This window comes from Penaeus vannamei, chromosome 18 (assembly GCF_042767895.1).
Source record: "Penaeus vannamei isolate JL-2024 chromosome 18, ASM4276789v1, whole genome shotgun sequence".
Lineage (NCBI taxonomy): Eukaryota > Metazoa > Arthropoda > Malacostraca > Decapoda > Penaeidae > Penaeus > Penaeus vannamei.
The window spans coordinates 1,121,153-1,131,152 of NC_091566.1; the positions used below are offsets into that span (position 1 = coordinate 1,121,153).

The 10,000-nt window shown below is 39.2% G+C and overlaps 5 protein-coding genes across 5 annotated transcripts in view; all 5 read right to left on the reverse strand.

Moving 5' to 3' along the window:
* Window positions 1–69: 69 nt before the first annotated feature.
* On the reverse strand, window positions 70–820 carry LOC138864884 (cuticle protein AM1239-like). The gene is made up of 3 exons (XM_070133523.1): window positions 812–820; window positions 440–678; window positions 70–280 (listed from the first exon to the last, which is right to left on the reverse strand). The coding sequence occupies exons 1-3, from the start codon at window positions 818–820 to the stop codon at window positions 70–72; spliced, it is 459 nt and encodes a 152-aa protein (XP_069989624.1).
* A 1,640-nt stretch (window positions 821–2,460) lies between these two features.
* On the reverse strand, window positions 2,461–3,274 carry LOC138864885 (cuticle protein AM1199-like). The gene is made up of 3 exons (XM_070133524.1): window positions 3,266–3,274; window positions 2,893–3,131; window positions 2,461–2,730 (listed from the first exon to the last, which is right to left on the reverse strand). Exons 1-3 carry the CDS (start codon window positions 3,272–3,274, stop codon window positions 2,520–2,522), a joined length of 459 nt encoding a protein of 152 aa, XP_069989625.1. The 3' UTR covers window positions 2,461–2,519.
* Window positions 3,275–5,058: 1,784 nt separating this feature from the next.
* Window positions 5,059–5,871, reverse strand: LOC113817144 (cuticle protein AM1199-like). The gene is made up of 3 exons (XM_070133525.1): window positions 5,863–5,871; window positions 5,491–5,729; window positions 5,059–5,328 (listed from the first exon to the last, which is right to left on the reverse strand). Exons 1-3 carry the CDS (start codon window positions 5,869–5,871, stop codon window positions 5,118–5,120), a joined length of 459 nt encoding a protein of 152 aa, XP_069989626.1. The 3' UTR covers window positions 5,059–5,117.
* Window positions 5,872–7,466: 1,595 nt separating this feature from the next.
* On the reverse strand, window positions 7,467–8,238 carry LOC138864886 (cuticle protein AM1199-like). The gene is made up of 3 exons (XM_070133526.1): window positions 8,230–8,238; window positions 7,858–8,096; window positions 7,467–7,698 (listed from the first exon to the last, which is right to left on the reverse strand). Exons 1-3 carry the CDS (start codon window positions 8,236–8,238, stop codon window positions 7,488–7,490), a joined length of 459 nt encoding a protein of 152 aa, XP_069989627.1. The 3' UTR covers window positions 7,467–7,487.
* A 1,663-nt stretch (window positions 8,239–9,901) lies between these two features.
* The window catches only part of LOC113817146 (cuticle protein AM1199-like), an 858-nt gene continuing 759 nt past the window's right edge, over window positions 9,902–10,000 (reverse strand). The window contains exon 3 of the mRNA XM_070133527.1: window positions 9,902–10,000. This exon is cut by the window's right edge and continues 157 nt beyond it. Within this exon, the coding sequence (XP_069989628.1) occupies window positions 9,947–10,000 (54 nt within the window). The 3' untranslated portion in view covers window positions 9,902–9,946.

Below are 10,000 nucleotides of genomic sequence, written 5' to 3' on the forward strand. Positions count from 1 at the left end.
TATCTGTTTGCTTTATTATTCCATTTTTATTTACACAATACATTATAATCCTATTCATATTTTAAGATCCTATTGAGGGTATCCATAGCCAGTCCGAGGGGCAGAGTAACGCCCGCTCAGAGCGGCAACAGCTGCGTCCTCCCGACGAGCCTTCTCGATCTGGGCGATGGCGTGGGCGGGGAGGGGGTGGGGCGTGGGCAGCAGGTCGGACTCCACGCGGAAACCAGCGTCGTCGGCGACGAAGGTCACGTCGGCGGGAGAGCCATCGGGGAAGGTGAAGCTGAACACAAATCAAAGATTAGATTATCAAAAAGGAACATAAGATTGTAGAGTTCGTTGTTAAATTCTATATTTGGAAGTATTGGTCTGGTGAAATACTAAAGCTTACGCATCACTGACAAAAGCAAATATATCAAAATAAGGCATGTATTGTACTCACGACCATCCTCCTTGCATGACCACTGCGCCAGATGGTCCTCGAGGAACACCTTGTTCCTCTCGCTTGATGCCATTGCCGGTCTCGAACTCGAAGCTGTACACTCCAGACGCATCAGGTCCCTCTCGCTCGTCCTTCAGGATGGGAATGACTGGACTGGGAAAGCCATAGAAGGCGGTCTGAGGTGGTCCGTAGTGGTCTGGGGCCGCGGCAACCACCGCCACCAAAGCACATACTAAAATCTGTAAAATTGTCAAATTGTATAGCATCTGGAGAGAATACAAAGCAATTTCAGGTACTTTTGTTGTTTAACTAGTTTTAATTCCAAATCCCACTGATCCATCAAGTAAAGATATGCATCGTCTAGGAGCTTACTGAGAACATGTCGAAAGGGTTCGGATTATTGTGTGTGAGTGTGGCACCGCTCCAGTTATATACCAGTGGACTCCATTTGCCTAACGGACTTCCTGGCTTTGTCAAGGTGAGACTCCACACTTCGTGCGCCTTTCAATGCTTCTTTCATTTTATTATTATTATTATTATTATTATTATTATTATTATTATTATTTTACAATATATCAAGGAAATTCTGTTAATTTATCTATTTGGAATACTATAAAGATAAACCCTGCAACCTTTATAGACAACCCAAATCGTGTCAAATGTCAATAAGGATTCAAATAAGCATCCAACTAAGGAAACGTCAACCTTAGTTTGTGGTTATACACATCCCTTCGAAAACTGAGCACACAGCTTGCACATGAAATACATTTCTCTGTTGATCTCTGTATCAATCGGTATCCCCCCCCCCCTCCCCCTCCTGCTCTTTCCCGCTCTCACTCGCTCTCCACACAAAGGCACACAAACATAAGTGTATATATATACACACAAATACATACGTTAATATACTCGTATACATATATGAATATATATAAACACACATACATATATAATTCAAAAGCAAATCAACTGATGGTATTGTGATGGGAAGAAGCCTTAGCCCGGTTCTTGCGAATTGATACAAGGAGATTGAATCTGAAGTCCCTCCGTCTATCCTCCCTCCAGCCACGATTTGGTTTCGTTATATTGATATTTTTCCGTGCGCCAAGTGAACAGGTGTCATTTCTATGACTTTTTCCCATTGACTAAATAACCTCTTTTACTATTTTAAAGTATACTGGGTAGATTCAGGTAAATTACCTACTATCGACGTTCTTTTATTCAATGTAAATGGCTCGCTTAAATTATCAGTTTACCGAAAACGAACCCACACTGCTAATTACCTTCATTTTTTTCGAATCACCTGTTGTATGTTCCTTAGGGCATCTACGTTATTTTTTAAACATTTTCGAAATTAGGATATCCTCATTTTTTGTTTAATATCAGTCATATTGAAATACAGAAAAAAAATTATATAATAATTCCTGTAACACACGACAGGACTGTGTCAACGTTCTATTTCATGATTCTCGAAATTTTACATAAGCGAAACCGGTAGAGCTTTTGAAAATAATGATAATTATAACAATGAGCATAAACGTGATCTGTATGTCGCAGAATCCAATGCATGTTTCGTTCATTTACGGGATAAAGTTCACCTTAACAGGAGAGACATTAAATGAATTTTATCCATTTCCTCTAATTCGTCTGAAGAGGAACTCGAGAAGTATTCTAAACAAACATTTTTTTATTTTGTATTGTGTTTGTTTTCTTTTCATTTTTGTGCATCCGTTACTATGTGTGTATGCATATATGAATATATAAATATACATATCATATATGTGTACCTGTATGAGCTTTCCTTTTTATTGTTTTCCCCTGAGTTATCTATCCAACTAAAACTAAAACATGGTTTAGAGCAATCGCAATCATATATTCACTTTCCCTTCTTTACACCGATAATGTAGACGTATGTGAATACGAAGGATTTCTTCATCATTTGATATTGCACATGAATAGCAAATCAAATGTATTATAGAGGAAGTATAAATTGCTCCAAATGAAAATAGATAAATTACTGTTTGCTTTATTATTCCATTTTTATTTACACAATACATTAAAATCCTATTCGTATTTTAAGATCCTATTGAGGGTATCCATAGCTAGTCCGAGGGGCGGAGTAACGCCCGCTCAGAGCGGCAGCAGCTGCGTCCTCCCGACGAGCCTTCTCGATCTGGGCGATGGCGTGGGCGGGGAGGGGGTGGGGCGTGGGCAGCAGGTCGGACTCCACGCGGAAACCAGCGTCGTCGGCGACGAAGGTCACGTCGGCGGGAGAGCCATCGGGGAAGGTGAAGCTGAACGCAAATCAAACACTTGATTATCAAAAGTGAACATCAGATATATAGAATTCGTTGTTAAATTCTCTATTGGGAAGCATTTATGTTCAATTTGATATAAAAGCAGACGCCTCATTGACGAAAACAGATGTACCAAAAGCAGTCATGCATTGTACTCACGACCATCCTCCTTGCATGGCCACTGCGCCAGATGGTCCTCGAGGGGCACCTTGTTCCTCTCGCTTGATGCCATTGCCGGTCTCGAACTCGAAGCTGTACACTCCAGACGCATCAGGTCCCTCTCGCTCGTCCTTCAGGATGGGAATGACTGGACTGGGAAAGCCATAGAAGGCGGTCTGAGGTGGTCCGTAGTAGTCTGGGGCTGCGGCAACCACCGCCACCAAAGCACATACTAAAAGCTGCAGAATTGTCATATTGTATAACATCTGGAGAGAATACAAAGCCATTTCAGGACCTTTTTTTAATTGAATTTTTGTTTTATCCAAATCCGACTGATCCATGAAGTAAAGATATGCATCGTCTGGGAGCTTACTGAGAACATGTCGAAAGGGTTCGGATTATTGTGTGTGAGTGTGGCACCGCTCCAGTTATATACCAGTGGACTCCATTTGCCTAACGGACTTCCTGGCTTTGTCAAGGTGAGACTCCACACTTCGTGCGCCTTTCAATGCTTCTTTCAATTTTTTATTATTATTATTATTATTATTATTATTATTTTACAATATATCAAGGAAATTCTGTTAATTTATCAATATGAAATTCTATAAAGAGAAACCCTGCAACCTTTATAGACAACCCTAATCGTGTCAAATGTCAATAAGGATTCAAATAAGCATCCAACTAAGGAAACGTCAACCTTAGTTTGTGGTCATACACACCCCTTCGAAAACTTAGCACACAGCATGCACATGAAATACATTTCTCTGTCGATCTCTCTGTATCAATCGGTATCCCCCCCCCCCTCCCCCTCCTGCTCTTTCCCGCTCTCACTCGCTCTCCACACAAACGCACACAAACATAAGTATGTATATATATATATATATATATATATATATATATATATATATATATATATATATATATATATATATAAACACATACACACACACACACACACACACACACACACACACACACACACACACACACACACACACACACACACACACACACACACACACACACACACACACACACACACGTACATATACTCGTATACACATATATGGATATATAAACATACATACATATATAATTCAAAAGCAAATCAACTGATGGTATTGTGATGGGAAGAAGCCTTAGCTCAGTTCTTGCGAATTGATACAAGGAGATTGAATCTGAAGTCCCTCCGTCTATCCTCCCTCCAGCCACGATTTGGTTTCGTTATATTGATATTTTTGTGTAAGCCAAGTGAACAGGTAGAATTTCTATGACTTTTTCCCGTTGACTAAATAACCTCTTTTACTATTTTAAAATAGACTGGGTAGATTCAGGTAAATTACCTACTATCGACGTTCTTTTATTGAATGTAAATAACTCTCTTAAATTATCAGTTTACCGAAAACGAACCCACACCGCTAATTACCTTCATTTTTTCGAATCACCCGTTATATGTTCCTTAGGGCATCTACGTTATTTTTTAAACATTTTCGAAATTAGGATATCCTCATTTTTTGTTCAATATCAGGCACATTGATATGCGGAACAGAAATTATATAATAATTCCTGTAACACACGACAGGACTGTGTCAATGTTCTATTTCATGATTCCTTATAAGGACTGCCCGAAATTTTACATAGGCGAAACCGGTAGAGCTTTTGAAACTAACAAAGATAATTATAACAATGAGCATAAACGTGATCTGTATGTCGCAGAATCCAATGCATGTTTCATTCATTTACGGGATAAAGTTCACCACATTAACAAGTTAGACGATAAATGAATTGTATCCATTTCCTCTAATTCGTCTGAAGAGGAACTCGAGTGTTTGAAACGTACCGTGTCTGTTTTCCTTTCATCTTTGTGTATCTGTTAGTGTGTGTGTATAGGTATGTATGTATGAATATATAGATATTTATATTATATGTGTATGTGTGTGAGATTTCCTTTTTATTGTTCTAGAGTTATCTATCCAACTAAAACTAAAGCGTGGTTTAGAGCAATCGCAATCATATATTTACTTTCCCTTCTTTACACCAATAATGTAGACGTATGGAAATACGAATGATTTTTTCATCATTTGATATTGCACATGAATAGCGAATCAAGTGTATCATAGAGGAAGTATAACTTGCTCGAAATGAAAATAGATAAATTACTGTTTGCTTTATTATTCCATTTTTATTTACACAATACATTAAAATCCTATTCGTATTTTAAGATCCTATTGAGGGTATCCATAGCTAGTCCGAGGGGCGGAGTAACGCCCGCTCAGAGCGGCAGCAGCTGCGTCCTCCCGACGAGCCTTCTCGATCTGGGCGATGGCGTGGGCGGGGAGGGGGTGGGGCGTGGGCAGCAGGTCGGACTCCACGCGGTAACCAGCGTCGTCGGCGACGAAGGTCACGTCGGCGGGAGAGCCATCGGGGAAGGTGAAGCTGAACACAAATCAAACACTAGATTATCAAAAGTGAACATCAAATTTATAAAATTCGTTGATAAATTCTTCATATGGGCGCATTTATGTCCAATTTAATACAAAAGCAGACGCCTCACTGACGAAAGCAGATGTTCCAAAACCAGCCATGCTCTATACTCACGACCATCCTCCTTGCATGGCCACTGCGCCAGATGGTCCTCGAGGGGCACCTTGTTCCTCTCGCTTGATGCCATTGCCGGTCTCGAACTCGAAGCTGTACACTCCAGACGCATCAGGTCCCTCTCGCTCGTCCTTCAGGATGGGAATGACTGGACTGGGAAAGCCATAGAAGCCGGTCTGAGGTGGTCCGTAGTGGTCTGGGGCTGCGGCAACCACCGCCACCAAAGCACATACTAAAATCTGCGGAATTGTCATAAAATATAGCATCTGGAGAGAATATAGAGCAGTTTCAGTAACTTTTGTTGTTTAACTACTTTTAAATCCAAATCCGACAGATCCATCAAGTAAAGAAATGTATTGTCTGGGAGCTTACTGAGAACATGTCGAAAGGGTTCGGATTATTGTGTGTGAGTGTGGCACCGCTCCAGTTATATACCAGTGGACTCCATTTGCCTAACGGACTTCCTGGCTTTGTCAAGGTGAGACTCCACACTTCGTGCGCCTTTCAATGCTTCTTTCAATCTTTCTATTATTTTACAATATATCAAGGAAATTCTGTTAATTTATCTATTTGAAATTCTATAAAGAGAAACCCTGCAACCTTTATAGACAACCCTAATCGTGTCAAATGTCAATAAGGATTCAAATAAGCATCCAACTAAGGAAACGTCAACCTTAGTTTGTGGTCATACACACCCCTTCGAAAACTGAGCACACAGCATGTACATGAAATACATTTCTCTGTCGATCTCTTTATCAATTGGTACCCCCCCTCCCCCTCCTGCTCTTTCCGCTCTCACTCACTCTCCACACGTACACAAGCATTAGTATATATATATATATATATATATATATATATATATATATATATATATACTCGTATACACATATATTGGTATATAAACACACATATATAATTCAAAAGAAAACCAACTAATGGTATTGTGATGGGAAGAAGCCTTAGCCCGGTTCTTGCGAATTGACACAAGGAGATTGAATCTGAAGTCCCTCCGTCTATCCTCCCTCCAGCCACGATTTGGTTTCGTTATATTGATATTTTTCTGTGCGCCAAGTGAACAGGTGTCATTTCTATGACTTTTTCCCATTGACTAAATAACTTCTACTATGTTAAAGTAGACTTTGGTAGATTCAGGTAAAATACCTTCTATCGACATTCTTTTATTGAATGTAAATGGCTCGCTTATTACCTTCATATGTTCCTTGGGGCATAAACGTTATTGTCTAAACATTTTGAAAATTAGGATATCCTCATTTTTTGCTCAATATCCGGCACATTCATATGCGGAATAGAAATTATATATTTCCTGTAACACACAACAGGACAGTGTCAATATTCTATTACACGATACCTTATTAGAACTGCTTGAAATTTTACATAGGTGAAACCGGTAGAGCTTTTGAAAATAACAACAACGATAATAATAATAATGGGCATAAACGTGATCTGTACGCCGCAGAATCCAATGCATGTTTCATTCTTTTTCGAGATAAAGTTCACCATATTAACAGGATAGACGCTAAAGGAATTTTATCCATTTCCTCTAATTCGTATTAAGAGGAACTCGAGAAGTATTCTAAACAAACATATTTTTATTTTGTATTGAGTTTGTTTTCTTTTCATTTTTGTGCATCCGTTACTGTGTGTGTATGTATATATGAATATATAAATATATATATTATATATGTGTACGTGTGTGAGTTTTCCTTTTTATTGTTTTCCCCTGAGTTACCTATCCAACTACAACTAAAACATGGTTGAGAGCAATCGCAATCATATATTCACTTTCCCTTCTTTGCACCGATAATGTAGACGTATGTGAATACGAAGGATTTCTTTATCATTTGATTTTGCACATGAATAGTAAATCAAATGTATTATAGTGGAAGTATGAATTGCTCCAAATGATATATCTGTTTGCTTTATTATTCCATTTTTATTTACACAATACATTTTAATCCTATTCGTATTTTAAGATCCTATTGAGGGTATCCATAGCTAGTCCGAGGGGCGGAGTAACGCCCGCTCAGAGCGGCAGCAGCTGCGTCCTCCCGACGAGCCTTCTCGATCTGGGCGATGGCGTGGGCGGGGAGGGGGTGGGGCGTGGGCAGCAGGTCGGACTCCACGCGGAAACCAGCGTCGTCGGCGACGAAGGTCACGTCGGCGGGAGAGCCATCGGGGAAGGTGAAGCTGAACACAAATCAAACACTTCATTATCAAAAACGAACATGAGATTGTAGAGTTCGTTGTTAAATTCTGTATTTGGAAGTATTGGTCTGGTGAAATACAAAAGCAGACGCATCACTGACAAAAGCAAATATATCAAAATAAGGCATGTATTGTACTCACGACCATCCTCCTTGCATGGCCACTGCGCCAGATGGTCCTCGAGGGGCACCTTGTTCCTCTCGCTTGATGCCATTGCCGGTCTCGAACTCGAAGCTGTACACTCCAGACGCATCAGGTCCCTCTCGCTCGTCCTTCAGGATGGGAATGACTGGACTGGGAAAGCCATAGAAGCCGGTGTGAGGTGGTCCGTAGTGGTCTGGGGCTGCGGCAACCACCGCCACCAAAGCACATACTAAAATCTGCAAAATTGTCAAATTGTATAGCATCTGGAGAGAATACAAAGCAATTTCAGGTACTTTTGTTGTTTAACAACTTTTAAATCCAAATCCGACAGATCCATCAAGTAAAGAAATGTATTTTCTGGGAGCTTACTGAGAACATGTCGAAAAGGTTCGGATTATTGTGTGTGAGTGTGGCACCGCTCCAGTTATATACCAGTGGACTCCATTTGCCTAACGGACTTCCTGGCTTCGTCAAGGTGAGACTCCACACTTCGTGCGCCTTTCAGTGCTTCTTTATTTTTATCATTTTTTTTATTTGTTATTATTATTTTACAATATATCATGGAAATTCTGTTAATTTACCTATTATTTCAAATTCTATAAAGAGAAACCCTGCAACCTTTATAGACAACCCTAATCGTGTCAAATGTCAATAAGGATTCAAATAAGCATCCAACTAAGGAAACGTCAACCTTAGTTTGTGGTCATACACAACCCTTCGAAAACGTAGCACACAGCATGCACATGAAATACATTTCTCTGTCGATCTCTCTGTATCAATCGGTATCCCCCCCCCCTCTCCCCCTCCTGCTCTTTCCCGCTCTCACTCGCTTTCCACACAAAGGCACACAAACATAAGTGTATATATATATACACCCACACATACGTACATATACTCGTATAGACATATATGGATATATAAACACATACATATATAATTCAAAAGCAAATCAACTGATGGTATTGTGATGGGAAGAAGCCTTAGCCCGGTTCTTGCGAATTGATACAAGGAGATTGAATCTGAAGTCCCTCCGTCTATCCTCCCTCCAGCCACGATTTGGTTTCGTTATATTGATATTTTTCCGTGCGTCAAGTGAACAGGTAGCATTTCTATGACTTTTTCCCATTGACTAAATAACCTCTTCTACTATTTTAAAGTAGACTGGGTAGATTCAGGTAAATTACCTACTATCGACGTTCTTTTATTCAATGCAAATGGCTCGTTTAAATTATAAGTTTACCGAAAACGATCCCACACCGCTAATTTATTTCTTTTAATCACCCGTTATGTTCTTTAGGGCATCTACGTTATGTTTTAAACATTTTCGAAATTAGGATATCCTCATGTTTTTTTTTTTTTTTTTGTTTTTTTATGTCAGGCACATTGATATGCGGAACAAAAATTATATAATAATTCCTGTAACACACGACAGGACTGTGTCAATGTTCTATTTCATGATTCCTTATAAGGACTGCCCGAAATTTTACATAGGCGAAACCGGTAGAGCTTTTGTAAATAACAAAGATAATTATAACAATGAGCATAAACGTGATCTGTACGCCGCAGAATCCAATGCATGTTTCATTCATTTACGGGATAAAGTTCACCACATTAACAAGTTAGACGATAAATGAATTTTATCCATTTCCTCTAATTCGTCTGAAGAGGAACTCGAGAAGTATTCGAAATGTACAGATTTTTATTTTGTATTGTGTTTGTTTTCTTTTCATTTTTGTGTATCCGTTACTGTGTGTATTATTATATGAATATTTTATATATATATTATATATATATATGTGTACGTGTGTGAGAGTTTTCCTTTTTATTGTTTTCCCCTGAGTTACCTATTCAATTACAACTAAAACATGGTTTAGAGCAATCGCAATCATATCACTTTCCCTTCTTTAAACCGATAATGTAGACATATGTGAATACAAATGATTTCTTCATCACTTGATATCGCACATGAAATGTATTATAGTGGAAGTATAAATTGCTCCAAATAAGAATAGATATATAACTGTTTGCTTTATTATTCCATTTTTATTTACACAATACATTAAAATCCTATTCGTATTTTAATATCCTATTGAGGGTATCCATAGCTAGTCCGAGGGGCGGAGTAACGCCCGCTCAGAGC

What these genes read in the sequence shown, in the direction of transcription:
- LOC138864884 (XM_070133523.1), bottom strand. An exon ending in GTCATGCAAGGAGGATGGTC is followed by an intron (nt 281 to 439) that starts GTGAGTACAATA and finishes ATTTGTGTTCAG; the next exon opens with CTTCACCTTCCCCGATGGCT.
- LOC138864885 (XM_070133524.1), bottom strand. An exon ending in GCCATGCAAGGAGGATGGTC is followed by an intron (nt 2,731 to 2,892) that starts GTGAGTACAATG and finishes ATTTGCGTTCAG; the next exon opens with CTTCACCTTCCCCGATGGCT.
- LOC113817144 (XM_070133525.1), bottom strand. An exon ending in GCCATGCAAGGAGGATGGTC is followed by an intron (nt 5,329 to 5,490) that starts GTGAGTATAGAG and finishes ATTTGTGTTCAG; the next exon opens with CTTCACCTTCCCCGATGGCT.
- LOC138864886 (XM_070133526.1), bottom strand. An exon ending in GCCATGCAAGGAGGATGGTC is followed by an intron (nt 7,699 to 7,857) that starts GTGAGTACAATA and finishes ATTTGTGTTCAG; the next exon opens with CTTCACCTTCCCCGATGGCT.